At 44.8% G+C, this 17956-nt stretch overlaps 1 protein-coding gene across 2 annotated transcripts in view; it reads left to right on the forward strand.

Moving 5' to 3' along the window:
- LOC135396638 (ribosomal protein S6 kinase alpha-5-like) overlaps window positions 1-17956 on the forward strand; it is a 75204-nt gene that overhangs the window by 821 nt on the left and 56427 nt on the right. The window contains exon 1 of one of the 2 annotated variants that reach the window (XM_064627715.1): window positions 17331-17611. The exons of the other annotated variant lie outside the window; for it this stretch is intronic. Within the exon in view, the coding sequence (XP_064483785.1) occupies window positions 17566-17611 (46 nt within the window). The 5' untranslated portion in view covers window positions 17331-17565. Of the gene's footprint in view, window positions 1-17330; window positions 17612-17956 lie in introns of those variants that run through there. 2 annotated transcript variants of the gene reach the window in all.

Below are 17956 nucleotides of genomic sequence, written 5' to 3' on the forward strand. Positions count from 1 at the left end.
TGTGCAGAGGCGCGCAATGGTACCATTTCAAAATGAACACAAAAATAAATAAAAACACTCTTGTGGCTCGAACATGACGTTGTACGGGGACGAAAGGGGGGGGGGGCGACAAAATGTAGCCCTTTCTTTTCGAGGTGCGAGTCTAAGTCGACATCGTCACTCACAGTTCTGCTTCACTAGAGTCTGCAGTGAATTTACATGCGGGGATACAGAAGGATTTGGAGATGACGACTTGCTTTTTATCGGTTACCAACGGCTGGGTGTTTGCGCATGCTCGTCCGCTAATAGGGCTACACTTCGCGCTCGCACTGTACACTTATCGGCAAATTATGGGGTACGTTTAATCACTCCGTTGTATTGCTTACATAAACAAGAGAGGTGTATTTTCTGGACAAAGAGTGACGCATATCTGCCCGGCTCAGTGGTGGAGGGGGGATGTGTTTATTCCAAGGGGCGAGGAGGAAGAGCAAACGTTTTCTTGGTGTCCGCATTTGAAACTGGAGAACAAAGCGTTAAAATTCGAAAATGTAATAGCACACACTCTGAGAAAAATTTGGAGGGGTCCGCGAGGTTTGGGTGTAGAGTCTACCCGGGTGACCCTTAGATTTATTCCAGTTAAAGTCATAATTGCGAATTAAATTTTGACTACTTACAATGCTTTCATTGATTTCGCCCCACACGAAACCGCAACGCCAAAACGCTGCACGACCCACCTAAACGATCGCAAAGAGGTAAATTAAAAATTATTACGATCCTTAACTCTAGTCTTTTTCGGGATTAGTAGATGCATTGCCGCAAGTATTAGTATCCCATCTGGGATTAAATGCACACACACACAAGTTTATGCGATGTATTGCTGTGTTGGGAAGTAAATTTTAGGACGACGGGACTAAAACCGGGAGTTTCTTGCAATCTGGGAAACCAGAACCTGTAATTGCTCCCCAGTTCACTCCGATTTTTTCCAGCGTGCGCACAGGGCATAGCAGCGACTGTCCACGGGCAATATCAAGCACGCGATTGCGTGATCGTAAAAGTACTGCCACTCACAACAATGACACTCACGACATTCTGATAAATGACTGTTGTGGACGCTTACTGGATAACACGTGGTCTGCATGCCCAGAGAAGAGGACGGAGATAGATAAAAGTTATCTATATTTCGACACCACTGTTCGGTGCACCGAGTCGCTAAACTAGAGCAGACTGTCCATCCCCGAAGATTTCTCTTCATCACAAACACAGTCACGGTTTGCGCAGTCTGATTTCGAAGAAGGTCGCGCTCACAGGGAATCTCCGTCCCACGCATTCCCCATCTGGACTCGTCTCAAGGCGACAGCTCCGTTTCTCGAACGTTTGTAACGACGTTCGCTTTGTTTTGTTGCAACCACAATTTGAGTTTTGTTAGGGTAAACTTGGTGCAGGTCGCATGTACAGTCAGTGACGACCAGTCATACAAGGCAACGTTCGTTTAACTGTGTCGAGCGTTTGCTTGTTTGATTTGGTCGGGTCTCAACATTAGCGCTCACACCGAGTTAGTTTCCGATTCATTTGAATCATTTCATTCATTTTGATCCCCTACATGTTAGAAAGAACTATCGTTATCTTGCTTCAATCGACCGCCATCATCACTACCACTTGTGCGTAGCTGTAGTACATGGGAACGTCCCAGACATTGCGCTCGACCATCCCCTATTTATTTCAAATAAATTGTGGGTGAGTGTTCCGGTGCAGCCAATGCTCTCCCGGCTTATTTTTCCCGCAAAATATTTTTTTCGCGTCGTGGCCGACTCTTGAAGATTGCGATTTGACATGTAACCTGCCTGGCGAAATTTTTTAAAAAACAAAATGGCTTTTGCGCAGATTCCAACCAGATCTCTTCTAAATGAAGGCAAAGCATAATACTTTCGTGCAAAGGCCCGAGAAATTTCAGGAACTTTTGAAATTTTTTACGAACCTCTGCAATTTTCTCATAGCTATTTAAACAGTATAGCGCTGTTGTGTAGGAGCCATAGAACGCCTTTAAAATATTTTGAGGCGCGCTAACGTGGAAGAGTATGCAGAAAAAAAACATGATTTTCGGAAATATTGCTTTCTACCACATATTCAGCTGTCAATTGCACACCGAGGTGGTCCTGATAAGACTATGAGACAAATTCCGTTTGATAGTATGCCCCTTGAGCATTTATTTTATAAAGTTTCATCGCAACACTTTTTGTTTTAGCAGCGAAAAAAAAAAAGAACTTGACCACCCCCGCGCTCATCCGGCAACCGGCATTGACCCGCAAGGCTGCTTCAACCCAAGAGGCCAAGACGCATAGCCGCTGCTGCCGCCAAACACATGGGAGCTGCCCAGGGTGTCGAACCGAAACGTTTTTCGTTCCGGTTTTCGTTCTGGTTACATCATAAACGATCCGGTACCGGTTCTGCTCCGGAGCAAAAAAATAACGGTTCATACCGGTTTTTAACCGGTTCCGCTTCTGCTGGGAATATTTATCCCCACAAAAAAAAATCAATGTTACAAAATGTAAACCCGTTTATTCCGCATACATGGTACTTAATATTAATAGACAGCTGTGAAATTGGTAGCTCCTGGTTCCTGTAGGTTACTGTCTGTTCAAATAGGCTTTCTCCTTTCTTGAAGCACATGCTGCAAACGGACTTGTTTGTCGTGATGTCATACATAAAGTACTTTCTTGCTGGGTTGGAGCGATCGCGTCCCATCCGAATGTCTGTTGCTACTGTCTAGCCAGCAAGCACCACCGCACGAGTACGACGCAAATCGAGGAACACCTTCACTCACAAACGCGCTCGACGGCTCCGTTTTATTTTCTTCGTGTCCTATCCACAAAAGAGTTGCCACTTCGCACGGGCTTGCCCTCATGTATACGTAAATGTATTCAACTTAGCTGCTCTCAAACAAGGGACGCGTTGCGCGACATTACCGATAAAGAAGCCGTTATGCAGCCCCCTTGGGTCGCTGTTTAGTTGAGGAGAGTTTGCGGGGATCAAATTAGAACGAACAGTACGGCACATTGCTAGAGTGCCACATGTACCTCTAAGTCTGTGTGCGTGCGCGAACGATAAACCATTACAAAGAGAGCCTAAGGGTCATAGTATACCGACATACATTCCACCGTAACCGTAACCCTCGTATGGTACCCATGACATCACTTCAGAGCACACGACGTCTGTTTCATTGGCCTATCCGTAGTACAAACCGGCGAAGTGTTTTTTGGACCGAAAACCGTTAAATATATTTTTTGGTTTCCCTCCTGAGCGAAAAAAACGTATACGGTTTCGATTCCTTTCCGGTTCGCACCAAAATAGCGTGTGTTTTTTTTTTTCGGTTTTTGGTTCCGGTTTTCGGTTCGCTCCGACACCCTGGAGCTGCCCAAACTGATTTGCGTCCTTCAGCAAAAAAAAAAAAAAAGGAACCCACAACCTATAGAAATTAATGTTCCAAGCTTAGGTTCTCATGAGAACGGCCTACTGCGGCGACACAGTTCAGTAGGAGCGCCAGGGGCGGATTAAAGGGGGGCGGATTAAATTGTACGTAACGACTCCGTCTTCGTCCTTTATTCCTCTCCACATTTTTTTTCTTTATCACATCACCATCACCTTGATATACCTCGTTAGCACATCGAAGCTCATGGCGAGCGCGAATAAGATTGACAGTATCCGCACTGTACCCGTGCGCGTAAGATGCGGGAACGTCGGCGCACGATGAAATCACGGACCAGCGCGAAGTATTATCACGTGATCATCCATCTCAACGCAGTTCTTCCTTGTTTTCTGTGCGTAAACACAGACTGACTGAGCTTGCGCATTTTCGGTTGGTGCGCGTTATCAGTCGGAAATTACGGTTTGCAACTCTAATCTTGTTGCTTTATTTTCTACCCAAGCAGTACAATGTACTGATGTACTGAAAGTCATGTGCAATGGGTGTGGCTGGGTACGTGGACGGCCTTGAACAGATCCGTGAAACTAAAGAACATTGATAAGACACATACCGTCCACCCCCATTGCACTCGACTTTCAGTAGATTGTGTTGCTTGGGCAAGTATCTGTTCTGTATGTCAAATGCGTTCTTCCTTCAGTACTTAGTATCATATTTTAAATACACTGTTATAGTATCTTGTACAGTGCTGAACAAAAGTTTGCGGAACGCGCATCGGCGCATTCCTTCCTCAGAGTGACACGCTAGCAGCGAATGGGACCGTACGGACTAGGAAACAGGTGATTGAGTTACCCAAGCTAAAGTCACGAAATTGGAACCCAATCACATGTCTGCAAGTCCGCACATACGCGTCGTATCATAGCGGCTCTCCAACCAACTATGCTCGGTGCGCGTCAAAACAAATCCACGTGGGTAGGACAAATGACCAAAAACCGGTCCGGAGTGGGGCCGATAAGGTCGCGCCATTTGTGCGGTCTCCCCACTGGTGCCCATTTCTGTCGTCCCCATAGTGCGCCATCTAGTGAAGACGGAGATAATCCTCTGCGGCGCCTCAAGGTCGTACGCATGCGCATACGCCGTTGTGAAAAAGGTCCAGTAGCTGATAGCGTGCCACTCAGGGGCGGGTTTAATGGAGGGGAGGGGCGACCGCCCCCCTTATACGGCTGTGTTCATTTTGTAAATACCCTACCTCCTGGATGATGCTGCGCCGCAAAGCACGAAATTTCCTTAAGACCGCCCCCCCCCCCCATGACAGACCCTTAAATCCGCCCCTGGTGTCACTCTGAGGAAAGAATGCGCGGGTGCATGTTCCGTAAACTTTTGTCCAGCACTGTACGTGCCTAAGCTACTTACTTTAGAGCGCCTCCAGTGAAAAGCACCGAGACAGCAGAGCCGGAATTCCAACCCGGTTACCTTCCACTCTCGGGGCGCAGGACAGTTATACTAATCGCACGGAGCACTGTGTGTCAGCGTGATCTTTGCAAACGGCAAGAACAAATAAAAGAAATGTAGATATAAAAAAAAGACAAGACCCAGGCCTTCAGAACACGAGAAGATACAGAACCAAGTTAATAGAGTGTGTGTATGTGTATAACAGCGTATGCGTATATAACAGCTTTAACATTTTCTTTCGCGGTCTAGTAGGCCTTACCAGTACTGTTTACGCTTTACAGTTCTCCAACAGCAAAACCTCCCACTCACACATTTTCTTTTCTAAAAATATAGCGCATTCCAGACGGAAAAGAAAGGGCTTGATAGTTTTGTTACTTGCCGGGAAAGTACTGAACAAATTACTTAAATACAGTATAAAGTACGTGATTTGAAATGTGCTCTAAGCAGCTAGGGCACAAGCAAGGAGAAATAGTACCTAAAGTGCTCCCGTGACTGACCATGACGCCAGTGGGTTCGGTTGCAATCAGTTTCAGTGAGCAGGAATATTGTGGTTTATCTAGTCACCCGAAAAAGCCTCCCATTGCATGACGTCAGTTTTGAAATATTTACGCAAAAGGCAGAAAGAGCTAATAAGTAACTGTCGCTATTTCTGCGCAGAGAAATCCATTTCGTAGGTCGTGAGATAGTTACGGATAGTCCCATAATGGATAGTTATTGGATAGTCAAGAAAATAGTTTATATCGCACCGACTCTAGAGTCTTCCTTCCTTTCGGAATTTTCCCTGCTTCAATGGAGGCCAGTCATCGGATGACTCAGAATGAAGAGTCCTCCTGACCCCAATGCATTGTTACCCCAAGTTCACTGCAAAAAGCGATCACGCCCACGATGAGCGATTCCGGAAATTGGAACCACGCAGTGAAGTAGCGTATTCCACTGCGCTTTACGCAGAGTCACGTTCTGCGCATGCGGAGTAGTGCTTACCGCTATTCTCTTGCGTACGCGGATCGATTGGCGTACTGACCACTAGAGCTCTCCGATGTTTCACACTGACGTAAACAGGTACAAACCCATTCAGCGGTCATGTTTTCTTCATAAAATTTTACGCTTTTGTCGTGCTCCAGTATATACGACGAAGCATTCGACGCCAGTAAAACTTTTTTTTCTTTTAATTTCACAATTGCAGGGTAGTATAGTGGACGCTCGCTACGAGAGCCCAACTTTCATTTTAGCTTCTTCCATAGTGAACACGATCTGATGAGAACGGGTTTTTATTTTATATGTTTTCGAAACGCGGCCATACACTTCAGCTAACTTTTTCTAGTAATCAACTCCAATTTCTTTTTTCTTCTTTGCAGGAAGTAACGTTACCATTCGCTTGCAAATTTATGTGACCCCTTAGTGGGTGCCTAGAGTCAGTAAATAAGCTGAGGGGGATGGGGGAACGGCTTTGTTTTTCGTTTTTTTTCCTTGGAGCCGGAAAACTGCACATTTCCAGAAAATAACAAATGGTATAAAGGTCTGGCAAAATATGTATAAAAGAGTTCAAGATTGCCAGTTGAGTGGTTTGTTTGCTTGTATATAAGGAAAAAAAAGCAGAAATTGAGTGGTTCTAGTGAGCTATTGCACTGCTTCTTTTGACATGAATTGGTTTGATATACCCTACATTTTGCATTTTTGAGTTAGACCAAATAAGGATAATTCCACAAATCTTAATCACTGAACAATAAAAAGTTAGTTTCTTTCCTTTTTTTTCTAATTCCTCCCGAAAAAAAAAATCTTTGAAGGCCGTTCTCCTATTTGAGCTCGTCAAAATTACCCAGAATCAGGCATCCGCACGTAACAACTTGCGTCGCTAGCTCTAGTCCAGCCTTGCGCTAACGGTTACACAGACGTGTGCTAAACAAGTAAAATCTATATTTATCATTTCTATTACGCAGTGGATTCGTTCTCTAATATTCGCTAAAAAGAAGTCCAAGTCGTCTAACAATGAAAATACTGTTATTTTCCAATTTGAAAAGAAAAACAACATAAAAGAAAACTTCTTTACTCTTTTTTTTTTCGCACTTCAAAATTTCCGGAAATTTTGCATTGATAACTACAAGTTGTCCAACACTTCACGGAATCTCTCCCGGTGAACAATTGCTATTTCAGTTAGAAAGATTGCGAACAGTACATCCGATCGGGTCAGCCGCTTCTCATCCTTGAGCGCGTGTGCGTCGATAGAGGACGACTCCACGTGCACGGTCGCACGGTCGATGGAGACTCTTCGTTTTGTACGCCACGCGCCGTAATATTGCTCTGCCTCTCTGCATGCGTAGGAGACGCGTCGGACTTTCTTGCTCAGCGCCAGCGTTTATCGCCGCAGAGTTGATCGGCACGGATGCATGGCGGGTTTCCAACAAGTTGGCTTGGTTGGAAGCGGTGTCTTTATTTGCGTAAACTAAATTCCTGGTTTAAACTAAAAATAAAAAAAAACACGAAAGAGCGCCCTGTAAATAATAATAATAATAATGATAATAATTGATAATCATTAGAAGAACACTGCGACTGCCGACCTATGGCATTTGTTTCGACCCACCTTCACCAGATTACATTTTGCACAGTTCCGCGTAAAATATATGTTCGTTAGCGTGCCCAGTCCTGCTAAGCAGAAGCACAATATCTATGCAAGAAGTGCTTCTTCGAACCTCTACGTTGTTGTGAACAGTATGATTGTTCTTTACACCATTTAGTTGGCATAGAGCGGCTCCCCCGCCTCGATTCACCTTTCGCGAAGCGATTTCACGCGCTCCCTTGGAAGGCGGTGAGGTCTAATCCCACTAGGAGCTCTACTGCCTGACGTTCTCCCTGCGTTCTATACGGTAGACTTTCCGGACGAATGTCGGCACAGTTCCCTCTGAAGTCGGCCCATGGCGCATACCAATCATTTCGGTCTCCGAGCACTTCCTTGCAGGTCTCCCTCCACCTGTTGACGTGTATGTGCACGCCTGCACGGCTCGTAGTCGCAGCTGCTTCGTGGTGATAGCGCGGAATACTTATTTTAAAAATTCACCCTCTCCCAGTACCCCCGCCTAACTTCTCGCGCCCAAGTAGAGCGACCTAGAGAAATTACAACAGGATGGCGTGGTTCTCTTTTTTCTTTTTTTCTACGTTTCATTCGCACAGGCCACAGAAAGCCGATTAAACAGAGCGTGTCTTTAGATCCCACAAAAGCCACGAAAGTCGTGTGTGGGATGTGCCTTCGAGGTTGATGTCGTTTGCCGAACGACGTATTTTTGTTGTGGAAGTCTTCGTGATTTTTTTTTTTTTTTTTTTACCACGAGCTACCTGACTTTGATTTGAATAGTGCGGTAAAGCCACACGCTCTCAAATTACAAAAGCATCGTGATTTTTTGAGGTACCAGTTAACGTAGCTTCCAGAAACTTACTATATTAGAGCTATTCACACCACATGGCTCCTCCGAATTCGTCGTGCGCCTTGCTAGCAGAATACGTATTTTGACTGGGTTGGGGTCTTGAGCATCTCCTTGAAATCCCTTAATGAACGAACGAGGGGGGTCAAAACCGCAGCACTACCGTTGTCAGCTCCATGTTGTCGGATACAGTTACCTGACTCAGAAAGTAATTTGGTTGCAGCAGAGTTACCGAAACCAAAATGTAACTCAGTTACAATTACAGCATCAAATGTAATTGAGTTACTCTTGAGTTACTTCAGGCGATGTTGGCTATTTATAGGTAGTACATCGTCTCCCGCAAGATGTTGAAAAATAGTATTGTTCATGCCAGAAGTTCGTAATTGACACAAACAAGTAAAATACAAATATTTATGTGAAAAGCGAAATTTACATGCAGAAAAGGGTACATCTGAACACAAGCAAGAAAACACATGTAAGATCGATATTAGTTTAGTCGCTGTGGCACTAGATGTCGTACCTATCATTAATACATAACCACCGTAAAACAAATTTATGAAAAGACAGTTTCAAATTCTACATAATCGATTGGGCGTGATGGAGTGCTCACACGAACAGTTAACACTTTCGTTGAGTAATATCATGCTTTAAATGAATACCAAAACATGTGCAGGACCATGCATTAGATTAAAATTAGAAACTTGGTCGCAGTAGAAAGGCCCCAACCTTTGCAAAGAGACAATACCACAGACAGAAATTTACAACGGTATCGTTAAAACGCAACAGAACGTAATTGTAGTACAAGTTATGCAGGCAAAATGTAATTACAATAACTACAGTTGCTAATTTGTGAAAGAAGTTATGTACAGTAATTAATTACTCTAAAAGTAATTAATTATAGTTCCTTGGTTACTTTTAATTAGTTACTTCACAGCTCTGCTCGCGGCTGTGCCTTGGTCAACTTCTGCGCCTGTGCGCCTAACCCCTGACGCAGTGTGCAGAATCTAAAGGTGCGTCCTCACTATGCCGATCGGCTTTCGATCGGCCGATCGACGGTTGGGGGCACTCCGAACCGTATTCTGCAGCGCCATCTGTGGTCGCGTAGCCTGATGTTTTTGCGTTCACAGGCATGTATCACCTATACTGTGACTCTGAAAAATCGCGGCGCAAGGATTTCCACAAAAGAGGTGACGTTCCCGGTACGGCGCTAAGGCAGGGAACACGCCGGACACGACAGTCTAGTAAGGGCTCTCTGCACTAGAGGAGGACAGTTGGCGCTGCGGTCGCCGGACGAAACTTTACCGCAACAGGCCCATGGCTCACTATGCCGATCCATACTGAACGTAAACGCTAAACGAAAGATCACACGATATGCTAGTGATACTTCGTGATCGCTGCCTTATCAGTGCCCCTCACTATGCCTTTCGGCATAGTGAGGACGCACCTTAAGACATCACAGACTTGTTCGTTTCTCACAGGATCGCGAGTATGAAACACGTGCATCTAAGCATATTTTATGCAGGCATCTGCCTACAAAAGATAAATTGGCGCATACAGTTCGAATACGTGATTTTTCAGACGTTTTTCTGTTTTCTTTTAAATGTTTCCAGGGAGAAGTTTCTGTTTTCGTGTCCCCCTTTCGAAGACTAGATTTCGTGTTATTCGTGGGGTGTTGCAAAGAGGGGGGGGGGGGAGGTGTCGTTATTACAGCTACGTTGGAACAGCTTTACGTATCGTTGCATAAATGTATCTAAAGCAGAAGTAACAAATGCCACCCCGTAGGGAGTACACAGGAAAGAAGGGGATGGGGGGGGGGGGAAGTCGCAATACATTTGAGTGGTGTTGGGATGTAGGAGGGTGGGGGGGTTCTGGATATATAGCTGCGGAAGGACAGTGATTTTTCGCTACTTCGTCCTGAGGTACGATTCTGCCTTCCGAAAACAAAACCGAAACTGACAGTGCACAATCCAAAAAATACTGCAAGAAAAAGTGCCGTCCGGAAATTGTGTAAATTTTCACCAATTTTAGTTTATTTACTTATTTATGGAATACCTGCTTTGTCAGATGACATTACAGGAGGGGAGGGGGGAATTCAAATAGTGTGAACAAAAATGTACACAAGAAACACGTTCAAGAGCTTATATTTGGTCTGAAAAAAAAATAAGAAAGTCAGTGCGACATATGACGAACCATAAAGACAAACCATAAAATTAATGCATACAGTACGTTCGCAGATTTAGCTGATGGTGACATGGCTTAACATTCAAATTCATATTCCTAAAGAAATACCCATTGTTTTGCCAATTGAAAACTTTAGAAGAAAATCAGTACTTATATAAATCAGCTCTAGCCTCGTATTTCTTTTATTGACCGTGGATGATCACAGTGAGAAAAATAAGTAGGAGGAAAAAGGTCTTAAAGTTGTTCTACGAGTAGTAGCCAAGGGATTAAGTTCCAGTGTCATCGCCGTAATACTGAGAGAGAGAGAGAGAGATACATGATGACGATGGTATGGGGATGACTTCCGCTGACACTGGATTGCTCCATATAGTCATTTAAAACAAATCGTGCCGCTCTATTCTACTGCTCTCAAGACTGTCAATTAAGTTTTAGTGTGGGAATCCCAGGCAACATAGGCGTATTCTAGTAATGATCTAACGAATGAGATATAAACTGTTTCCTTGACATCCCAGGTTGCTTTTTTAAAATGTTTGCCTTATTAAATTTAATATACGGTTAGCCTTTTGTATGATGAACTCAACGTGCCTATTCAATATAAGATCACTTGTTAAAATAACACCCAAAAATTTCAATTCATTTACCGTTTTACTGACTGGGGATGGCCAGTCATTTTGTTTATGTGAAACGGATATGTTACATTTATTGTTGAGTTTTAAATATCACCGACGGAACCAAGTTTTCATTTTGTCTAAATCAGCTTGCAGCTTATGCGTATCTAATTCATTATTAATCACGGGGTATAATGAATAGCGAAAGGCGTAGCATAAGAGGAGACGTCGTGCAAGATATCATTAACAAATATTAGGTGAAAAAATGGCGTTTATGGAAGAAATCGAAGAACAGCTCTTGATTAGTGTTCTTTGTTGGTGGTGGTGGAGAGGCTGAGGATAATCACTGCTCGAAGGCCACCCACTTCGCCTGCTTACGCCGCACAGTGATGGGGGACGAAAACGGGACGAAAAGTATCTACTAAAAGCACTCGAATTATTGATGTTATATCAAGAAAATTTATTACGCCAGGGCCCGCGTCTACTTTTCGCCTGTGGGGTGACAAGTGGCAAATTCTCCCCCCCCCCCCCCACTCCTCCCCAGTGTTCTTGATTTTCTTTGTCGCCCTAGAGCGGCTACTTCTAGCTACTTCCTGCCCGAAAGCAGAGCTCTGCCTGAAAGGTCTTTTTGGGATTACCGCGACCGTTTCCGCAAATATTCGTCATAAAGCGGATTGTCATATTAGCCAACAGCATACTCGTGTGAAATGGATCAAAGTTACAAAGAAAACCCTGTGCGTAACACAGTGCTGTGTCATGCTTCACTACAAAACAGGAGGCATCGTTGAAGGACATCTTACGCGGAGGACATCTGATAACAATGTATCCTTTGTAAAATTTTCAGCCTGTAGTTCTTCCAATCATATTATTGCATGGTCAAGGGCAAACACATTCTGCATGTCGTTCTGTTGCTCACGTGTGACTGCTGTCCACAAAGAGCACAATGAGTCATCCTGAAACCGGGCATGTATGTTCGACATGTGTAATCTGGAACTACAATGCGCTTTCAGGTCAAGGGCCATTTGGTCAACCGCTGGCAGTCACAAAATCGAGATCGAGGGTAAAACATGCGTGTTCGCCACCTATTTGTGCGACAAACCTCCGTCAGTGTCGAATAAACGAATTGTCATATTATGCACCAAAGCACGGAGCAAAACGAACATAAAGCGAACAATGTCCGACAAACGAGTGCCACATAAACGAGGTTCGACGCTTACACCACCACCTTTGTGTGTGTTTCTTGCTGTCATCCTAAAAATTAGCCTTTGATGGATACTTTCGTAAATTTCCTACGCGGGAGCATCGTTTCAAAGTTTACTTTACAGTTAATAGATGACTTCAGCTAATCTCAGAAAACACAGCGCCGTTTTGAACTGTGGGAAGAGGCCCGTTGTCCATGAAGTGTCAAGGTGCAACGCACGCACAAAGAGCACTGGAATTTCTTGAAATGGGTCTAATTTATAGTGCTTAATGTCTTCAGAATACTACCGGATTTACAGGATTGCAATCTACGCTGTATCCTCCCAAAACATTGTTTCTCTGCGCGACCAGGAAGTATCTTGATTTTTTCTTTTTTTAGAAATACGACGTCGTGGGTCGCCCGTCTACCACGTAGGGTTGCCACCTTTCGTAGTGAAAAATACCGGCTGGGGGAGAGGAGGTGGAATAGAGAGAAAGGAGGAAAGGCTCGTGGAAAAGGGAAAGTGGGTGAAAGGTGGACGAGACACACACACACATACAGAGAGAGAGAGAGAGTGCTCGCTCAAGATAATACGAGGAAACATATGTTCCTGTGGTTGGCTGTGTCATTGATGCTGGAAATAACAATGATAATAATAATAACAATGGATAATAATAAGAACGAATAACGACTGGTGACTGCGGAACTGGGTCTGTGTTCCAGATTTATTCGAGCTGTAGTGGAATGTTGAAGGAAAAATCCCGTAAAAGCCCTTATGAAAGGTCTTGAGCCACAAATACCGGCAACCGGCCGGTATCACCTTCCTACCGGCAACCGGCAGAGCGCCCAAATAACCGGCCGTGCCGGTATAATACCGGCCTGGTGGCAACCCTACTACCACGGCGTCTGACAGCATTGCTCCTCGAAGGTCGTTTCCCTCTCTTCACCACAGCTGTCTAGCAGACATCCAACGTTGGGTAAAGAGCGGAGACGCTCGCGCTGTTTCTAGAGGCAGACGCCAGTACTCCCGGCGGGGTCACCTACACTTGGAGATTAAGAAACTATCAACTTTGTTAACTAGAAACTATCAATCAAACTATATAAAGTTGCTTTTGAAAATTTGCGGAAGGCGCGTTCTCAGTTATATTTGGCGTGCTGAGTTCGTGGAGCGTCAAGTTCGTACTGGGGCAGAGTGTATTATGAGTACTTATGGAAATTGATGTTCTGAGGATGGAACATACAAGAAAGGACAACACCACCTACAAGCCTCAAGTTCCAAAGAACTATATATACTTTCTATATACATATATGTAATATACTCCTCCTAAGGCCGAAACAGCTGTCCATTACTGGCGTGGCGACGTTTGAGCACTTACAAACATATAATATACAGGTGTCCTGTATAGGGTGTCCCAGAAAACGTGTCATTGAATTATAATAAAAAAACTACACCACCTAGAGTCATGCGGTAAACGGCATTTGTTCTTACTGGGTTTTTGCCACCTCCTGATGTGAATGTCGTGTAACGTAAGTTTAATTATGTAAATTTTTGCGAGCTTAAGTCGAAAATTTGCCAAGTAAAGGTAAGTTTTTTACCCCACCAATACTCAAAATAATGATAATTGACAGGGATATTTAGGAGCTATCAGCTATCCCACCGGAAAAAAATAGCCGAACATCATGCTCTACGGAGCCCCCACAGGATACCGCACGATGAATTTTTCAGCGCAATCTTTGTCAGTTTGACGCAGAGCCGTAGCGACGGGGGGGGGGGGGGGGGGGCGAGAGGGGCAGGCGCCCCCGCCAGAGAGCCTGCAGGTTGGTTGGACAGGATAAAGCGGGGACGAAAATTTGAATCTCCGATCTATGCAGTCCAAATGAGCGTTTTCATATCTTTGTTTACATGGCTTCTGACGGCAGTGGGAGAGGGGGGGGGGGGCGCTTCTGATTTACCTTACCCTGGCGCAAACTTGCCTCGCTACGGCTCTGGCTCCGACGAAAGGAGGTTGGAAGCCCAGCCCGCACCGGCATCGCAGAAAGAGATAACACAGGCATAGCTTATCGCGTCCGACTTTCGCTGGGATTTATTTTCCCGCTCCCAATTTTAGGAACTGTTACTTTTTCTACTATCACTCCGTGGGCTGGCTTTTGAACCTCCTTTCGTCGGACTGAGAGCGATTGCTTCCAAAAAGTCATCGCACGTTATACTCAAGTGCCCCAAGAAGCATGATGTTCGGCTATTTTTCCCGATAGGATAGATCCTGAATATCACTGTCAATTATCATGAATTTGAGTAAATTCGGCACAACAACAATAACGATAACGGTAACGATGATGATAAATGATGACGATGAAATGGGGTGTTCGGCACCGTGTCTTCCCATTTCGCCTATTCCCATTTTGCCTAGTGCTTCTTAGCGGATTATCTCGCCATCCCTTAGCAGATTCACTGACCTCGAACTGCAGGGGGTCCCATTTGGCCTAATGTATGCTGCAGACAGTCCCACTTCGCCTACTAATCCGTGTTACGTAAGAAAGAAGGCGGTCCTCTGGCATGCTGCCAAAAGTCAATTTCGGATCTTCATATAACTTTACATGCAACCTTGTTGGTTTCACTGAAGCATGAGGTCTGTATTTATAATTCATATTACACTAGGGTTTCTTCCCTCATCTGTTGGTTCACAAATATAGACTGTCCAAGAGTGAAAACATAGTTTTTATTTACATTTTTTAAAATTAAAAGGGCAGCTTTGTTTTCTGCGCTTCAAAATTCTTCCAAATTTGCAGCTCTACTCAATATGCATTAGATGTCCCACGGCATCGAAGTACGACATCATGTCCCGTTCGCCATTCTGAATTATTGACTGCTCAATGACATTCTTAAGTAGCATCACAACTTTTTATTAATTCCAAAGCCCTACGCCGGCTTTTTCAACTGACCCTAAGTGATTTGGGAGAAATTCACAGCACACCCTGGAGGAGACTAGAATTTGTACGACACCGACCAGAAAAGGAATTCCTGTCGGAAATAACTTCCGTGGAAATAACTTCGGAAATAAATTTCCGTGTATAACTCCCACCGTTAGATAATGGGCAGGCCCTCTTCAGAGCACCTTTTTACCGAAAAACGCGCGCGTTATACACCGGAAAATACGGTAGTTAGGTTGAACGTGGGTTAAGGCGTCTCGCTCGGTGGTGTCGTGCTAGCTGGGAGGCGGTGGGTTCGAATCCTACCACCGGTTGTGCTGTCTGAGGTTTTCCCTGGGTTTTCCCGAAGATTTTCGAGACGAATACCGGCACAGTTCCCCCTGAAGTCTGCCCAAGACGCATATTAACCCCCTATCCCCCCACTCCTTCCTGCTGTCCTCTCTCCATCTGTTCTCATCTGTACGTCGCTCATAGCCACCTCTCATATCCACATAGCCACATCTCGCTCATAGCCACCTCGCCGTCGCTCATAGCTTTTCGGCGCTAACACGAAAAAAAAAAAAAAAAGAGTTAAATTAAACACGACTATAGTGACACCAGTTTCCATATTTAACATCGCTCAGGTGACACTGAACATGGCTCGAAGCCTTGTTTCATTCGTCATGCTGTCCATCAGGAGTCACTATGTAAAATGTTTGTAAAATGTTTTTGTTGTATTTGTACATTATATTTACACCTTATATTTGCAAATGTAAAGGGTCTTTGTTTCGGACGACGTAAGGTAGTTGTCCGACGAGCAAATTCATTTCTTGCACACGTCATCATCGGGTCGGAGCGTGTAAGTAACGCCCACTTGCCGACAGTCCGGTTTTGCCTAATGAGATTGCACGGCAGTCCCATTTCGCCTAACGGCTGTTACCCCTCCCGCCTCTTTAATCTGATAATCCGGGTTAGGCAAAATGGGAATAGGCGAAATGGGATGTAACCGTTCGGCACGCTCTTCATGTTGGTGGGGTAAACAACTGACATTTACTTGGCAAATTTCCGAGTTCACTTCGCAAAAGTTTGCATAATTAAACTTAGGTTGCATGACATGCACATCAGGAGGTGTCAAAAACCTAGTAAGAACAAATGCTGTTGACCGCATTATTCTAGGTAGCGTGTTTTTTTTTAATCATAATTCAATGACACGTTTTGTACTTGCACTTCTCAAAAGGATTTCATTGTAATTATATTGTGCTCACATTCAGTCATTGCTCTTTCTGTGATGTTTGGCCTACGGTAATGGAAGATGATGCCAGGTTTTCGTCGATGATCTAGATCGACCTCGTAATCTTGCGAGTCATCCCTGGAACCAGTATTGGATAACCCCCAAAAGCTGTATCATTCGTCTCCCCGCATTCGAGTGCCACGAAAACAACGCGGCCCTCGTTAGAAAGGCTGGTTCCAGAAAATCCAGCCACGCAGTCCTTACTATGAAGAACGGGCGCTTTCCGAGAACCACAGATGTGATTACCAGGAAGCACTACCTCCTCTCTTTCTCTCTCATGCTTTCGATCTTACTGAAACCGTGCCCGAAGCTCTGCTCCTATAGGTACACTGTTGCTAGCTTTGAGCACAGAAACAAATCCTGAAGAATACATTAGTTTTTCTTTCTGTCCGACTCATTTGTTCATTTCTTCGTGACTCTGGCAGCGTTTGTTGTGGTTTTCTTTTTCTTTCCTGCTTAACTTTGTTCTGGAAAATCATGTTTTCTGTCATCTAAAGAGAATAAAAAAATGTCACTACATAGACGACCTCTCATGAACTGAGTCGTGACAAGACTTTTAAAACTTGTATGTATTTGGTGAGGAACGGTACACAGCCTACTGACCACAGGGTTTTAAATATCGTCACTGTTCCGCCCACGTGTTCCTATCCGCAAGTCATCCCTCATTTGTCATCATACTGACTAACAAAGGGCACCAGCTGGTGCAACTATCAGCTGCAGGTTTTGTTTAGGAACTCTCTGACTGTAAGCAATATGATTGTGACACATCGTCGTCTGCTTCAGAAATCTCCACGTTCCGAAAACAGAGGTTGCGCCATCTTGCGGAACGCGCAGCAAGCGGCGCTCCGCTTGTCGGCGCGACCAGCGGAGTGAGTCCGCAAACGGTGCGGACGACCGAGCAGATGCAGTCAGAGTTTTGCACCGGTTGAGAGAAGAGTAGTGGTTCTGTGCTGAGCGCTTTCTTTATGTAGTGCTGCTTGTGCTCGAGCAACCAAGGTCATTGCCTGCTGGTCATTTAACTCTTGCGTGGCCTCCAAGAGCAACAGATTGCGGCCTCTATTTTCGGTGATGGTGTCGTTGTCAGTGTCGTTTGCTCCAAAGTGTTTTTGTTGTGATCGCTAAACCGAAGGATTGGGATGCGATTCCAAGGCAGCTGGGACTGGATAGACGAACAGGCGCCAGGTGAGATTTTCCTTTTTCCCGCACGCTCTTCCTCTAAGTAACCGTACTGCGAGTGTGCAAAAGGTGATCGCCTCGGTGCCATCGGGGATTTGTTGTGGTGGTCTGCTGTTCATCTTCAACTTTTTGTCTCTGTCGTTTCGAGTGTGCATCTCCGCTCAGGTGTGCGTGAGTATTATCCGTGGGACTGCATTGCATAGCTGTAAATGAGAGCAACGTCCTAGATGGAGACACTAGCCGTGACTCACTCTCAACTCACGGTGCAAGGGGTAAGCAGTGGCATTGTGAAGGGCAGATGTCATTGCGGTATGTACTCCCCAGGAATGACTAACTTTGTACAGCAGTTCC

The sequence above is a fragment of the Ornithodoros turicata genome, chromosome 6 (genome assembly GCF_037126465.1).
Source record: "Ornithodoros turicata isolate Travis chromosome 6, ASM3712646v1, whole genome shotgun sequence".
NCBI classification, from domain to species: Eukaryota; Metazoa; Arthropoda; class Arachnida; order Ixodida; family Argasidae; genus Ornithodoros; species Ornithodoros turicata.